Source organism: Bactrocera tryoni, chromosome 1, assembly GCF_016617805.1.
Source record: "Bactrocera tryoni isolate S06 chromosome 1, CSIRO_BtryS06_freeze2, whole genome shotgun sequence".
Taxonomy (NCBI): domain Eukaryota; kingdom Metazoa; phylum Arthropoda; class Insecta; order Diptera; family Tephritidae; genus Bactrocera; species Bactrocera tryoni.
Window position 1 is genome coordinate 44,556,865 of NC_052499.1, and position 16,841 is coordinate 44,573,705.

General features: G+C 34.8%; 3 protein-coding genes across 7 annotated transcripts; 1 reads left to right on the forward strand and 2 right to left on the reverse strand.

The window, feature by feature from the left end:
• Positions 1 to 972: 972 nt before the first annotated feature.
• Positions 973 to 11,761, reverse strand: LOC120772741. Of its 5 annotated transcripts, XM_040101519.1 has the most exons (12): positions 11,350 to 11,761; positions 11,013 to 11,220; positions 9,302 to 9,391; positions 8,817 to 8,955; positions 7,692 to 8,757; positions 7,413 to 7,637; positions 4,821 to 4,911; positions 4,317 to 4,763; positions 4,117 to 4,248; positions 3,235 to 4,050; positions 3,023 to 3,154; positions 973 to 1,583 (listed from the first exon to the last, which is right to left on the reverse strand). In XM_040101519.1, exons 1-12 carry the CDS (start codon positions 11,433 to 11,435, stop codon positions 1,428 to 1,430), a joined length of 3,588 nt encoding a protein of 1,195 aa, XP_039957453.1. In that variant the 5' UTR covers positions 11,436 to 11,761; the 3' UTR covers positions 973 to 1,427. The 5 variants fall into 5 exon arrangements, with proteins under 5 accessions (XP_039957453.1, XP_039957447.1, XP_039957439.1 ...); XM_040101513.1 differs by having other exon boundaries at positions 4,317 to 4,911; positions 7,413 to 7,613; XM_040101505.1 differs by having other exon boundaries at positions 4,317 to 4,911.
• A 424-nt stretch (positions 11,762 to 12,185) lies between these two features.
• LOC120779539 (cleavage and polyadenylation specificity factor 73) lies at positions 12,186 to 14,816 on the forward strand. The gene is made up of 7 exons (XM_040111887.1): positions 12,186 to 12,332; positions 12,389 to 12,452; positions 12,514 to 12,611; positions 12,684 to 13,713; positions 13,778 to 14,039; positions 14,095 to 14,540; positions 14,598 to 14,816. The coding sequence occupies exons 1-7, from the start codon at positions 12,268 to 12,270 to the stop codon at positions 14,685 to 14,687; spliced, it is 2,055 nt and encodes a 684-aa protein (XP_039967821.1). The 5' UTR covers positions 12,186 to 12,267; the 3' UTR covers positions 14,688 to 14,816.
• LOC120779546 (cleavage stimulation factor subunit 2) lies at positions 14,716 to 16,442 on the reverse strand. Its single transcript, XM_040111890.1, has 4 exons — positions 16,227 to 16,442; positions 16,074 to 16,152; positions 15,595 to 16,018; positions 14,716 to 15,536 (listed from the first exon to the last, which is right to left on the reverse strand). Exons 1-4 carry the CDS (start codon positions 16,282 to 16,284, stop codon positions 14,853 to 14,855), a joined length of 1,245 nt encoding a protein of 414 aa, XP_039967824.1. The 5' UTR covers positions 16,285 to 16,442; the 3' UTR covers positions 14,716 to 14,852.
• Positions 16,443 to 16,841: the final 399 nt, after the last annotated feature.

The window sequence follows — 16,841 nt, forward strand, 5'->3', positions numbered from 1 at the left end:
CAAAAAATAGACACTCTGGTCCGACCTCGTAGAATGAAAACCTATTTAATTCTTACCATCCTAACGGGGATGAGGTACCCGTGCAATAATGACAACAACAACAACAATAAAGAAGAAGACGACATTAAAATCATTAAAAATAACGGCACTTTACCTGTGCATTTGTTGTTGTTGTCGTAGCGGCAGAAAACATTCTTGAAATAATTTCGAGGCATGGTGCCGCTCCGTTACTTAGATGCGACTGTCGTGGGAACAGACCCGCGTGCTTGTTTGCTGTAAGCATTGTTAGCTTTGTAATAGAATTTATGCCAAGACTAAGTATATACTTTATAGGGTGTCCAATGTTTTCTCGAGGCTGTTACAAATTGCGATACAAACGTCGGTTTATAAAAAAATACATATCAATCCACAAGTTGTAGCCCCATTTGGCGCAGATTAGATTCGTTTGTTGAAAATGCTTTTTGTTATTGTAAATAAAATAAATTGCATTTTATTTTGCTTGATGTTTTGTTTATCTTCACATAATCACCTGCTTTACATGCACACGTATTAGCAATATAAATACATACATATACATATAGTTAATTGGCTTTTTTACAACTTAGTAAACAAATCTGCAATGCAGTGCTATGCAATGTGCTATCTAAACGAATTGACATTTCTTAGTTAATCCCAATTCGATTTGAATTAATTATTGTAATATTTATATGTGTTTGTTCTGTATTGCTTCGAGACTAGTCCACCTGTGTACTAAATGTAATAATTAATACTTATTAGCTTAGTATGTATGTGTATGTGTGTGTGTATTCGTCAATAGCAAATCAAACATTTGAAAACTTACAAGAATTGAAAACGATATGCTACATTATAGTTGCTATTATTATCGATAATAACACATTCGCATGACAATACAATGCAGTACGGCGCAGAATTAAATAGGTTAAAATATAGTACGGACAAAAACATAGTAAATACATGTAATATTTGTATATATTTTTTATATAAATATTAGCTCCGACAATATACAATACTTAATACTCTCTTGATCGGTTATAAATATGCTGGGTTTAACGCAGAAATAAGAAAGGGTGCATTATTTAACAAATTTGGAGAAGGCTTAATTCTCCTGGCGCCACATGTGGCATAGTTACATAATTTATATTTTATCATTAATAGTATTACTACACACGAACTCACTTTAATTGCCACAATTGGGCCTAAAGGCGTATTCGTTTTTAGTTTTCGTTTTAGTCTTCATTTATTATTAGACGAAACAAATGTTTAGTTTTAAACTTCGTAATTGGCGCTAATGCCGTTGCCATCTTAACCAATATCACTTTTCTTGTTGTTTCTGTTTTTTTTTCTTTTTCTATTAGCTTTGTTTTAATCAATAACTATAAAATTCAGCGTTAAATATGTAAATAAGCTTAGTCTGCGATTGCTGTGTACGGTAAGCTGCTGTGTTTCGGCTTTGTTTTATTGATAAACACTTTAATGGCACCGTTGAAGTCGGCGCTAACCATGACATAGCCACAACCTTTTTTATGCTGCTCGACAAGCGGATCCGGCTGATGGTTTTGCATCTGAAATGTGAGGTTATAATGTAATAAAGGCAGGTAGGCAAATAATGCATTAAAAATAAATGAATTAACATTGCAATAAATTTTTTTTATTTTGTTGTCCCGAAAATCTTAAATAATAATAATTTTTAATTTTTTAAACTCAATAACAGTATTGAAAAAAATCTCAAAAACAGGATTAAAAATTTATTTTACCAGATTGAAGAAAAATTTAATTCCAGAGTTAAAAAAGGAGTTTTGGTTATCTTTTAAAAACGTATGCTTATCTTTAATGAAATATCAAGGTGGTTTAGCTCTTTTTGTCTTATTTATGTAGATTTAATTGTTTGCTATAGGGTTTTAGAAAGAAATATTTTTTGCTTTTTTATCCCTTTTCGTTCTAACTTTTAATTTGAAAAAGCATTTTTTTTAATTGTTACTAGACATTTTAAATTAAATGATATTCACAATTTTTAGTTCAGGACCTTTCAGATTAAATATTAAATTTTAAATTTTTCATCCCAAAATAATTTTGGATTAAAAATTAAATTCAAATTTTAAGTTTTACTATTAAATTAAATATAAAGTTTTAAATTTTTAATAACAAAAATTTTGCATTAAAGATTACATTTTCATTAAAAATTATATTTCGAATTTAAAAATATAAATTTAAAATTTGAATTTTACTATTAAATTAAAAACAAAAACTTTTCGACCCCAAAATTATGGTTTTAAAACTAAATTTTCAAATTTAAAAATTAAAATTACATTACAAAATTAAATTTAATTAAAAATTTTCAATTCTTATCTGGGTTTAAAACGAAATATTCAAATTTAAAGAAATAAATTTTCATTTAAAATAAAATTTTCAAATTTAAAAAAATAAATTTTCATTAAAAATGAAATTTGCAAATTTTTATTTTAATTTTACTATTCAATTTTAAATAATAATAATTTTTCGCCCAACAATTTTGGTTTAAAAACTAAATTTAAAATTAAATTTTCATTACAAAATCAAATTTTATGTAAACATTTGTTTTAAATTTTTAACTTTGTATAATTTTCAATTTATAGTCCCAAAAACTCGTATTTAAGAATTCAATATTTAATCTAAGAATGGGGGGTTCAAAAATTAAAGATTAAAGATTAAATTTTCATTAAATGAAATTAAATTTAAAATGATATTTTTTTCCATTAAATTAAAAAAAATTACAATTTTTCATACCAAAAAAATTTTGGATTGAAAATTTAATTTTCCAATATAAAAAAATCAACTTTCATTAAAAATTAAATTTGAAATTTTAATTTTAACTTTACTATTCAATTAAAAAAAAAACTATATTTTCACTAAAAATAAAATTTTAATTAAATATTTGTTTTAAAGTTTTAATTTTCAGCGCCAACAACTTGAAAATTTAATAAAAAAAAAAAATATTAGCAACACGTATCAACGATTAGCTAACCTTTTCGCTGTGTCCAATTTCGTCGGGCTCCGATTTTATGATGGCCTCTGGATGTGGCGCAAAAATAGCGCAAGTGACTGTCGCATTGTGCGCCTTAATGCCCTCCCAAAAGTCACTGCGATCGCGGCGCACCTGAAAAGTTCAAGAAAACATTATTATAATTATACTATTTTTGCAGTTCAGTAGTCTAGTCGCCTTCGTCTACTACTCACCGAGCTTAGTTTCGAGTAATCGTGATTCGTTTTCCAAATATATATGCACTGATTTTCCGAGCCAGCAATTATATACTTGCCATCGTGACTGAAGGAGGCCTTGATTTGCGACGAAACATTCAGATATCCTTTATATTTGCAGGATAAATTTAAGTCACGCAAATCATACAAGCGCACACGGCTGTCATTGGATGTGACGAGTATCTTGTCCTCGCCCGGCATCGGCTCGATGCCACTTATTTTGCGTCCAATGCGATTTTTGCCACGCGTTGAACGCACATGTATCTGTGTGTGATATTTCAGCTGATCTGTGTTGTAGAAAATACAACGACCATCATACGAGCCGACTACAGCGAATTGTCCATTTTGACAAAAATTCGCCGCCGTAATTAATTTAGTTTGACCGTCCACTTCGTTCCACAGTGCCACCTTCTTGTCTGGTATATTCCATAAGCGCAATTTGCCATCCAAACTGCCGCTTAGGAAATAGCGATCGTCGCGCGGATGAAAAGCAATTGCCGTGACAAAGTCAATGTGTTGAAAGCAGCAGAGGCACTCCTTGCGCGATATATGCCACAAACGTACAGTCTTATCCATCGAGCTAGACAGTATGAAATAGTTCTTTGACCACGACACGTCCAGCAAGTCCGAGGTGTGTCCAATATACGTGCAGAATGCTTTCGGCATAAATGGTCCGGTGCATTTCTCAGCCGCGGCCGCCATGGCGATCGCCTCCTCCGAATGTTGCGACACAAGCGATTCTTGTGAGGGTGTAGGCGATGATTTCTGATCCGCATTGTATTTGGTACGCATATCCTGTGAAACAATGTAAACATAAGCAAATGAAGCACATAAGGCTTACTAACAAAGAAGCGCACTTACTTGGAAGAATGGATAGGCGTCTTTTAGTACCCATATGCGTAGCACTTTGTCTTGACCAGCGGTCGCTAAAAGACGACCGCAAGAGCTGAATTTCATGCACCAAACAGCACCGGTGTGTTCGCCATACAAGTCCTTCAGAAAAGCAGAGAAAACAAGCTTACATAACCACACCATTTTCCACCATTCAAAGCGCTACCAACCTGCACATGTTGCAATTTAGTAAATTCATATGGTCCCTTATTCGTAGATGACGCTTTTATTTTGATATTCGCCTCCGGATTCATGACATCCGTTATATCGGCAACGTCCTCTTTGTGCCGCGCATGTGACACCTCAGACGCCAGCGATTTAGCCTTGTCCACCGTCTTGCGCACAGTATAACCGAGGAAACGTTTAAAGCGCGCCGTCTTTTTCTTCAAACGACTGCCATCCTCCGCTTCGCCCTCCTCCTCATCCGGCGGTTGACCCTCACTGCATGGCGGTATACCAATGACGCTCTCCTCATCAGATTCCTTTGGGTTCACCTCGAGATGTGACGTCAATTTCAGTATATGCAACGACAATGGATTCCAACCTTCGGGTACTGGTGGCGATCGTACCTCCGACAATGTCATATTCTCACCGGTATCTAAATTTTTGACGGGAACCTGTTTGAGTATTTCAAAATCGGTTAATTGTTTGCCAGAACTAGTGCGCGTACGCACATAGATGTTCATCTGCTTGAGAACATCCTCATCGCCAGCGGATTTGCGACGCTCCTTGTCGCTGCTTGCACGGTACACAAGAGAGGGATATCTGCAAGAGGACAAATCGTCGGACATTAGTTGGGGGTATATTTAAATAACGACAACAACAACAGCAAGAATCAATTTTAATTAAGCAATCTAAATGAACTTTAGCAAAGTCTAATTGCTCAAGACGTTCGATAAAAAGTGGGCAAAATACACAAGTATGTATGTATGTATGTTAGTGAAGCTATAAGAAGCGATTTCAGCGAAAATATTATTATTTACATGTACAAATATATCTCTTGTGCACCATAAGTATGTACATTGAAGTGGTGAATGAGTTCTGAGCCATAAAAAGTGATCAAAAAAAACAGAATTGAAACACTAACTTGATCTTCAAGTGCCACGGCCCTTTCAACGTGGTCAATTTGTATATAATGAATATGTCAAAGGGATTGCTGTAAGAATTGGAGAATTTACTAAAGTTCATTTAAATCCTCTATATGTTATTAATGGTTAGAAAGCTTTGGCTTGGGCGGATTAATAATGAGTTTTGGCGATTATTCGTTTAAATCCTCCTTAATTGACATTAACTTTAAACTAACTGAGATAGCTTACGGCCACGCTTTAAACAAATACATTTTATGAAATAATTCTTACCCTATATTTATAGTTATGATTTTAAAATTGCTTTCAATTGTTAATTTTTTATTTTATTTTCTTTAAGCTGGATGTAAATAAATTAATTTGATTCGCTTTAGAATTACGTAGAAAAGATTGTTGTAAGTTTAATTTAGTTAAATGAGGTAATTAATACATAAACTTAATTAGGGGTTTTCAATCGTACAATATATTTGTATATTCTTATGAAAATTGATGTTACGTCATTTTACATTTTAGCTGGCGAAAACTGCTGTGCTATGAAAATAATATGGTAAAAATTATAAAATACAAAAAAGCATCAAAACTTCACTTTCCGAATGGTTTAATATAAGTATATCAATCAGTTTTCTATACTGTGCAGGGTTGCAAATAATGCATTAAAACAAGAAAAACCATTAATTTCGGTTGCCTTTCACATATACAAAATATTTCATACAATAACTTAATTTTGATCGCTGCTTTGGAGAAAAAGTCATGCCGAATTTGCTAAAGATATCAAGTAAAAAATTAAGTTAAGGACTTAATTCTGATCGTTAAAATAGTATGATGATATAATCGTCCGATATCGGCGATTCCGAAAAACGAGTAGCTTCTTTGGAAGAGAAGTACGTGTGCAAAATTTCAGAACGATATCTCAAAAACTGTGGAACTAATTTGTGTATATACAGACTGACGCCAGGAAAGACAGACGTACATGGCTGAAGTAACTCAACTCGTTATGCTGATCATTTTTGTATATGTATCTTTTGTAAGGTCTCCCAAGCTTCCTTCTGGGTGTTAAAAGCTTGGTGGTAAACTTAAAATACCCTACTCATAGTATATAAATGATTGAATTAACTTCATAAAATCTCAAATAACGCATTTAAAAAAAAGTAATCCTAAAACCTGGATTGAAAATTTATTTTTGAAGTTTTAGTGGCAAACAAAAAGCACACAAAAAAAGTTATTTTAATTTTTAAAATTTAAATTTTTTGGCGTCTCTTATTTTGTGTTCCATTTTCAAGTGGAGCTCGAACAGAGGCATCATATTTAATACTCTAAAGCACTGGTCACCAAACTTACCCATTCAAACGATTTATATTTTTCATGAATTTTTAATTACGATTTTGGGATAAAAAATATACAATTTTCAGTGTTTAATTAAAAACATCCTGAATTAGAAATTTAAAACTTTTTGGAAAATTCGCTACCCTAATACTGTCTTGTCAGCCTGTTTATGTTGTAAAAAGCTTTTATAAATGCCTAAATAATGCCTTTTTCATTTGTTTTACAGTTTAAATACGTAAATAAATAAATGAAAATATTTTACTTTTTAATTTAATTAATTATAAAAATTTAAAAATATAAGTATATATAAAATAAATAGGTAAATATGTGATATAATTCAATCAAAAGATATTTAATCAATAATTTATAAAATATCTTAAAGAAATTAAATGGAAATCCTTGAAATAATTGGCTTCTAACCTATAAATCGGGATAGTATGTGGTATGTGTTAATTTAATAAAAATAAGTAAAAACAGTTCGCTTAGCATAAAGTGATATGCTACCAAAGTTTAGTGATATCGGTCCATACCTTTTCACCGTTAAGTTAGCTTTATGGTAGATATTTCAAGTTTTACAGATTATGTTAATTAAACTTAATTTGTTTGTGCCCGGAATGCACACAAAGGGTTCAGAACTAAGTCTAATAATGACTGTAGATTTCGTATGCAAAATTGTTTATAATTAAAATTTAGAAATATTTAGCGCACGTTCACAATTCCTGCAAATGCCAAGAATATCTAATCTTTGTCTGCGCACATTTGGCTAATTTCACTAGTTTTGAATTGTTTGAACATTACTTTAATTCCCATAACTTTAAGCAATAAAACTATTATTCCAAGATCGTTGAAATTGCTTACCTTGTGGCGCTACCCAAACTGTTCGAACCTGTGCCAGCCAAAATGGGACGAGCACCGTCATCCATCAGAATTTGTTCGATGCGCTTGATCTCCTCTTGCGTGGGACCCTCAGCTTTATTGCACGCCTCGTCGCGTGGCTTAACGACACAACCACCTTGTGTGGCCTTATATAGATTGAGACCTTGTGAGGGATCAATAGAACTGTAAATAAAACCAGCAGCATAACTTATTTTAAGGCATAACATTTATGTAGTTTTTTTAATAATCTTGATTACATACAAGTATCTAACACGTCCAGGTGCAGAATTGCTTTTTGCCGAATTCGATGGACTAGGCTTCGAGTAAACCGATGTTGAACTATTGCCTAGCGAATGTGAAATACGATTTATAGAACCGCCCACAGTGGCTGTAGTGACAGGCCGTGTGTTGCATGTGGAAGTTTGTGCCAGCGATGCAATGGATGCCGATGCGATGCCCGTTGACGTTGCCATAGTCATGGCTGGACCTAAAGGTATATTGGTAATGCCCATTGTGAGCGCATTCATGCCAATACTGTGTGTTCGGCCTCCAGCCACAGACATATGCAACGCTGAGCTATTTATTGTTGCTGTGCCGATAGGTACAGTGCCAGCATTCGCGCTTGCCATCGCATTTTTCTCTTTCCAAGAGCGGTCAATTTCCTCGGCAATGTCATCGCGCAACTTCTGTTGTACATCGAGCACACTCTTCACGGAACGTGTATCACTGTCGGTATCTTCCGTGTCCGGAGCACCGGACGTATGCATCGCCTCATTCAAACTGTACTGATCCGAGGAACTGGTTGACTTGCGGGACTTTTTCTTGCGTCGCGGTGGCGCAATCGGTCCGCTTGAAGTGATCGAATCTGTTGTTTTCGAATGTGCTAATTTGGTGCTCGCAATCACATCAGGCTCTTGAAAAATTATCTTGCTATCGCCAGCCGGCCTTGTTGCAGCACCTGCAGCAGCACCAATTGTTGTTGTGGATGTTTGGCTATGCGTTGGTGATGGCGATGGTGTCGTATTGTATTTGTTGTTCATGCGTGACGCATTACTGGCACGAGGTGCTGCCGCTGCAGCAGCAGCTGCCGCAGCCGCAGCATTTTGTTGCTCAACCAAAGCCGCCAAATTATTACTGGTGGATGGTGCCATAATACCCAAGTTTTGCTGTAGTTGTTGCTGCTGTTGTTGTTGCTGTTGCTGCAAATGTTGAAAGTACATTTGTTGTTGCTGTTGCTGCTGTTGTATTTGTTGTTGTTGTTGCAACTGATGTGAATTCGTAGAAGCGGTAGAATATGCAGCTAGCGACTCACGGTCCACGCTCATAGCTGTAATAAGAAAGCTAGAAATCAGTAACTGCACAAAACGATTAGCGAAACAGACATACCTGATGGATCAATATTTCCTGCTAGTATGCGACCAACGCGACCCAATGAGGTCATACTTTGTATGCTCATGGTGTCATTCTCTATCACCTTGAACGGATGCGTCGTGCGATTCGTAAAAACGCCATCTGTGGAACTATTCTGTATTTAAAATGAATATATGGAAATATATACAATTACTGTTCATAACTGAAATAAGTTCCGTTCTAGTATATGAGGTTTGTAAAATTTGACTTGAAATTAAACCATATTTTTGATATTGTGTAACTTTGCTAATTTAAGTTGCTATTAAAAATCAATTTTCTTAAAACACAAACCTCATATGAAATATATGAAATTGATTAGAAAGTTATGCTAAATAAGTGACATAAATAGTTAATATTGCATCGGTACAAGTAAGTGTGTGATTATTAATAATTAAGTTATTAGATTTGTATAATAATAAATAAATTAAGTAATTGAAAGTAAAAACAGTTTGTGATAATACCTGAGAATCAGGTGTGAGTGTGTTTCCAGGATTATCATCTTCATCATTTTGCATGCATTGACGCAATTCGTGAAAGCGCTGCCTACCAAACTACGTTACGAATTTGGTCATTGTTGTTTTGTTTGTTACATGATTTCGAAAGAGGATATGAAAATAAAAAAGAAATCGTAAATAAAATTATAATACAATAACTGAATTTAAACAACATAAGAAAAATATCTACAATCAGCAAGCGAACAAAGGAACAAATTAACAATGAATAAAAGTTATAATTATATTCAGTGATTACACTGATTATGGACGAAAAATATACTTTAAAATAAAACATAAATATTAATTTACACAAAGTTATTACGTGAGTATATTATATTTAAACGCATTTTTTAAACAAATTTCCAGTTTTTTCTACAATCAAAATTAACAATAACAAATATATGCATTGCGATCGTAAACACTCCTTTCACATTGTTGTTGTTAAAAATTCCACTTTCGTCATACAGAAAAAGAAAAACGTTAACTTTGGTGACACATAAATACACTTTTACAAATACAAAAGATTTCACACAAGAACTTGATTTTGATGTACCAGTTTGTATGACAGCTATATGCAAAAGTATTTCTTTCTGAAATTTTTTTTTTGTAGATTATACCGTTGCCTTTGATAATAATCAATGCCAAATTTTGTGAAGACAACTTGAAAACAAAAAAACAATTTCCAAACAAGGATTGGAGTTTGATCGATCAATTTGTAAAACCACTTCTTGGGGAAAAAGGATGCGTACAAAATTTCACTAAAATTTAATACAGTAAAACAACAACAAAGGCTTTTTTGTATTCCAACAACTCAGTGTTCCTTTTTGTCACAAATTTCTTTTGCAAATCATTTCAATTAATCAGGCGTTTTTAAGCAATTATTTGGAATATACTTATACTCGGCTATAACCTCGTATGCGGTGTCTACGCCCGTAAAGAAGGCGAAGTGAAAATATACAAACACACAAACAACAAATTTGTATGTACATACATATGTACGTATAAATTATATCTTATCAAATGCGAGTTTAAGTATGTAAACGAAAACGTAGCCATGACATAATTGCACTCATTAAATGATAAGATTTTTTTAGTCTCACCCGGCGTCAATATTTTTATTTTTGGTATGCAATAAATTTAACGTCGAAAGGTTTGAGCGTTAAATGAGGGTATTCAATTTTAAACGAAATTTTAATTTTAACTTGTATATGCAGCTTGTAAACACCTGCCGCTATATTACACAAAGAAAGTTGCCTTACTTCTATGCTAATTTATATTTATTATCACGAACGGCTGGCTGCCGACAGCTTAATAAAAGTGGCATCAATCAATTATAAAACAAATCGAAGTAATGGGTGAAATAACAAAACTGTTAATTTATGTAAGACCCATCGCAAGTATCCGAATATGGTTTTGAAAGTGAAATCGGAAGCACTTCAATAACTGATTTACAGACTGGTTGGGCTTGCAAGTCCTTTACATTTTCTATTTATAATAATTTTAGTAAAAAAATATATAAATATATTTGACCAACTAGTAGATTTACAAACAAACTGCCAAACATAAACTTAATTAAAACAATTGCATGCAAATAACGACATAAACGAATCAATCCAACAACTTAAAGAAAGTTTATTTTTTCGGCTAAGTCAATTGTCAATCAAATATAATTTCTTACCAGTACGGGTTTAGGTTCGACAAACATGTCTTGCTTGGGACCGCGCACACCCAAGCTGAGACTGCTTGTCGGACTGCTGGTAGCTGGTGTTACACCGCCTATTGGAGTTGCATCGCTGTCAGATGAAGGGTTTACACGCACAGCAGGTTCAGGGAATATAAATCCATCCTGCGCCTGTGCGCCATCAAGTGATATCTTACATTTCCGACTGCGAGAAAGAATATACCATTAAGAATGTTAATATTAAGTTGATCAAAAAGAATTTGTTTGTTTTCATGTGAAAACATCTTCTACGAATATTATCAAACATCTCAAAACCCGCACCTAGTATACAAACCTTAATGTCGATAGACGATTTGGCGTTGAATCCTCCGCGTCGAAAAACTCCTCAGAACTATCCGAATCAGTTTCTGGCTTACTCATTTTATTAGTTCACTTTTCCAGTGGTAGTTACAAACTGGTTAGCACTCATAAACTTTGATTATATCTAGCAATCTTGTTTTATATATTCAACACTCATAAAATTTCAATTTCTACGTCATTATTAAAAATTTCATTTCGCTGCAACCTTACATCTAGCTAACTTTAGCCTGGTACAGAAAACACAATTTTTAATCCATTTCTATACAGTTCACGTTTAGTTAAATGTTTAGAGGCAGAGCTATTAGTTATTTAATTGGTATGCACAAGAAATTAATTAGATTTTTTTAGAAAACTATGCACAACTGCAAATTTAGACTCAAACAATAGAGAAAATGAAAGGGAGTGACGGCTATTGAATGACACATAATTGAGCTACTACTGTGAATGGTTTTGCATGGAGCAGAAGAAGCAAAGAATGACGCGAGCAAAACAAATGTAAAAAGCACTCCACTCTGTCAGAGTTACCTGTATTTGATAGAAAAATTTGTTTGAGAGATTTTGAAAATGTGCATATATTTGGTAAAATCTTTTTTATCGACTTTAATGATCTTTTATCATATCACCATAAGTTGATGGCTTACAAGAGAGTTACATAAAATGTACAAAAATTCAACACATTGCAACAAAAATGTAACTGTCGAAACAAATCTTGGTCATTAAGATTACATGTTAACCCTTAACCAAAACGTTCACAGCTGTTTTTGACATTTTCGGCTTTTGCTAGAACGGCTGGCGTCCAAATTTTCAAGCTGTTTGCCATTCTCTGTTTGCATCTTTAAACGCGTGTTTATTTTCAAATAATTATAATAATTTATATTAAACATTCACTAAAATGTCACAACGTAATGATGATAGAGTACCGGCAGAAGAAAGTGACCTTCTTCAAATTAAGCCACTGTAAGAAAAAAATATAAATATACACTTCAGTAATTGTAATAATATCTTACTTTTAGGGGGGCCGGTCAGGAAGTTGGAAGATCTTGTATAATGCTTGACTTTAAGGGAAAGAAAATCATGGTATTTATTGCAAAATTTTTGTATTTAAACATAAACCAAAATACAGTTTTAAATTATATAGCTTGATTGCGGCATACACCCGGGTTTATCCGGTATGGATGCATTGCCTTATGTAGACTTAATAGAAGCTGATGAAGTTGATCTCCTCTTTATATCGCAGTAAGTAGCACAACATAAATAACTACTACTAAATCACTCACATACAACTAATTGTTGTTAAATTATGTATAGTTTTCACTTGGATCACTGCGGTGCGCTGCCATGGTTTCTGATGAAGACCAGTTTTCGTGGGCGATGCTTTATGACACACGCCACGAAAGCTATATATCGTTGGATGTTATCGGATTACATAAAGATTAGTAACATTTCCACAGAGCAAATGCTCTACACTGAAGCGGATTTGGAGGCGTCTATGGAAAAAATAGAAACTATAAATTTCCACGAAGAACGTGACGTTATGGGTGTACGCTTTTGTGCTTACAATGCAGGACATGTACTCGGTGCTGCTATGTTTCTAATTGAAATTGCCGGCGTGAAGATACTTTACACAGGTGACTTTTCTAGACAGGAAGATCGCCATTTGATGGCTGCCGAGATACCACCAGTTAAACCAGACGTCCTCATAACAGAATCAACCTATGGTACTCATATTCATGAAAAGCGCGAAGATCGTGAAAACAGATTTACATCATTGGTGCAAAAGACGGTACAGCAGGGTGGTCGTTGCTTGATACCGGTATTTGCTTTAGGACGCGCTCAAGAGTTGCTACTTATACTAGACGAATATTGGTCACAGAATCCTGAACTGCACGAAATACCCATTTACTATGCATCATCGCTGGCTAAGAAATGCATGGCTGTATATCAAACATATATTAATGCCATGAATGACAAGATACGACGCCAAATCGCTGTGAATAATCCATTTGTGTTTCGACACATTTCAAATCTGAAAGGCATAGATCATTTTGACGACATCGGTCCCTGTGTTGTGATGGCGTCACCTGGTATGATGCAAAGTGGTTTGTCGCGAGAATTATTCGAAAATTGGTGCACAGATCCCAAAAATGGTGTCATTATTGCTGGCTACTGTGTTGAGGGCACATTGGCTAAAACCATACTGTCTGAACCAGAAGAAATTACGACTTTAGCTGGACAAAAGTTGCCATTAAATATGTCTGTGGATTATATTTCATTTTCTGCACATACTGACTACCAGCAAACCAGCGAATTTATACGACTGCTAAAACCTCAACATGTGGTAAGTTCCCTTTAAACTTATTTTGTATAAGTTTTGTCTAGTATTAAATATCTCAATCGTCAAGGTTTTGGTTCATGGTGAGCAGAACGAAATGTCCCGTCTTAAAATGGCATTGCAGCGTGAATATGAAGCCGATACTACCACAAACATCAAATTCTACAATCCCCGAAACACACATTCCGTGGAGCTATACTTCCGTGGCGAAAAAACCGCCAAAGTAATGGGTAATTTAGCGGCTACAAAGCCAGAAGTTGGTAATAAATTATCTGGAGTCCTAGTGAAACGCGACTTCAAATACCATCTGCTTGCAGCTTCTGATTTGTCGAGTAAGTTACCTGTTAAATACGTTGACAATATTTGTATTAATGTAATTATTTTCAGAATACACCGACATGAGTATGTCCGTTGTAACACAGCGACAATCCATACCATGGAATAGTTCGGTAAGCACCTTAAAGTTACTGCTGGATCGAATTGGTGGTGCCGGCACGACGGAAGTACTAGAGGAAGAAAAACATATTCGCGCATTTAAGTGCATCGACTTATCGGTGGAGGGAAAAATAATTATAATGGAGTGGCAGGCAACGCCCGTTAACGATATGTTCGCCGACTCTGTACTCGCTTGCATAATGCAAACTGAAATGGGTGGTACTAACATTAAGGGCACCACGGCTATAGCCAAATCGGATCGCACACATTTTAATGAATGTTTAGTGGAAACACTGCAGGATACATTTGGCGAGCATTCAGTACCAAAGATGTTCAAAGGCGATGTTTTGCCCGTTACAGTGGCCGGAAAGCGAGCCGAAGTGAATTTGGAAACACTGGTTAGTTAAATAATATGCCTAAATTTATATATTTGTTAACATTTATTTTATTTTTAGCAAGTGCATTGCCCGGAAGATGAAAGTTTGCGACAAATTGTTAATACGGCAGTGCAAAAACTACATCAAGCCTTGGTCACCCTGCCATAAGCTACAATAAATATGTATACAACATTATTTTTATAATCGAATGTTCAATTTTTTATTGTGTCTGAAAAAACCAATTATACATTACATTGGTACCTATTATTAAATTGGAAATAGTTAAGTCATACGCAATCCAGTTTTTCATTTATATAGTGAATATATTGGAAATTAACGCTGTGTGCTCTTTGCGATCTGCTCCTTGAGTACCAAAATACTGGCGCGTTGCTCCGGTGGTAATTGCGAAATCTGCTCATCAGATAGTTGCAACACTTGCATAATAAGAGCGGCTTTTTCCTGATCCGTTGCATCGTTTGGTATGCCACAATTCGAAGCTAAACGATTTTGCAGCTGCTGCTGAGCTGTTTGTTGTTGCTGTGACATAGTGGGACCTGGTATGCCCGGTGGGCCACCTGCGTTTCCACGAAGTCGGGGGTCGATTTGTCGTTGTCGCGGATCCGTTGGGAATGACGGTTGTGGATTGACCTGTTGTGGTGGCATCTGCCGCTGTGCACGTGGATCCATGTGTGGTGGCGGTACAGGATTCGGCATAGCGCGCATATCTTGGTCAATATTTCGAGCCATGCGCGGATCCATTTGCCTTGGATCCATGTTGCCGGGTCCACCTAATGCAGGACCGCTCATAGCGCGTAAATCAATATCACCGCCTTGCATTACATTGAAATTCGGACCGGGTACGGGCATTGGTGGTCCTCCAACTAATGGCGGCGGCTGTGTCGGTTGTGGCTGTGATTGTTGCATAATATTTGACGATATACTTTGCGACTGCACACTTCCAGACAACGGATTTCCACCAAGTACAGGTGGCATCTGATTTGCTTTGAACAGCATTCCCTATAAAAGTGAAAATTAAGATATAAATGTTCATTCACATTTGTTAAAGTGTCCTTACCAATGCTGCTTGCGGGTCAACTATACGCATTACAACCATTGATTGCAACAAAGCGTATGCAAGTTGAGGATTTAACATCAACATTTGACGAGATTCTGAAGGATTGTTTTGTATACAAAGCTTCATATGCTTCATCAACTCATACATTTGCTCTGGTGGCAAAGATGCCACGGTCTTTGTGATTATTTCTGGTGCCTGATCTGGATCACAATGTTCGCCATAGGGATTCTCAATTTGGGGGCCTTGCAGCAGCTGTTGCATCTCCATGCGAGACTTTTCAGTACAAGCGTTGTCTACACGTAGTGTACGACCACCGATTTCATAACCATTTAAATTACGCATGGCACTAAGAGCCGTTTCCTGATCTTTGTATTCACAAAACCCAAAACCTTTAGGCTTTCCACTTTCACGATCAAATACTAGCCTATAAATGCATTAGTTATAAAAATTTACAATCAGCTTGAGGGCATTATGCTTACTTGAGTGATAGGACCGGTCCCACCTCACTAAAAATCTCCTTAAGTTTCTCCTCCGTTGCTTCATATGGAATATTGCCCACTATTCAAGAAATGTTAATAGTATAGCGTATAGTTTACCATTTCTATAAAGGTAAAGAATATATAAAAACTTACCGAAAACGGATCGCATGGACTTATCCATAATACTTTGTTCGGAATTTTTATCCGCCATGTTTACGTTTTTAGGTCTCTGTAGTCCTTTTAAATTTAAATCCGCAATTTCACCTTTCTAAGACTTTCTAATAAAATTTCAAAGAAATTTATAGATGTTTTAAAATTTAATATTTTTTCCTATATGTCAGCGGCAAATCATACAGCTGAAAACGACTCACGTTGACAACAAATACAGGGCTGTATTAGCTGTGGTATGTTCAACGTGCTCATATATAACAATTCATTAAAAATTTTAAGTTAATTTAATGGTAATTTTAACAAAATTAAATTTTTGTTGCAAAATTGTGAAAATAAACCTATTAATTAAAGTAGTATCAAGGATAAAGAGTAAAACAAAAAGATTAGAAATAAGAAATAAATTAGGTAAAATATATTTTGTTCATACCAATGATTCGTTAAAAATATTTTTATAAAAAATAAGCTGAACCTTTACCAAAATTAATAAATATTGTTCATTTAAAAAGGTATGTAAAAAAATTAAATATAATTTTTGTTATGTGTTATAATTTTTAATCGTTGAACACTTGCTATGATTTGAGTCCTCGAACCTAGCTA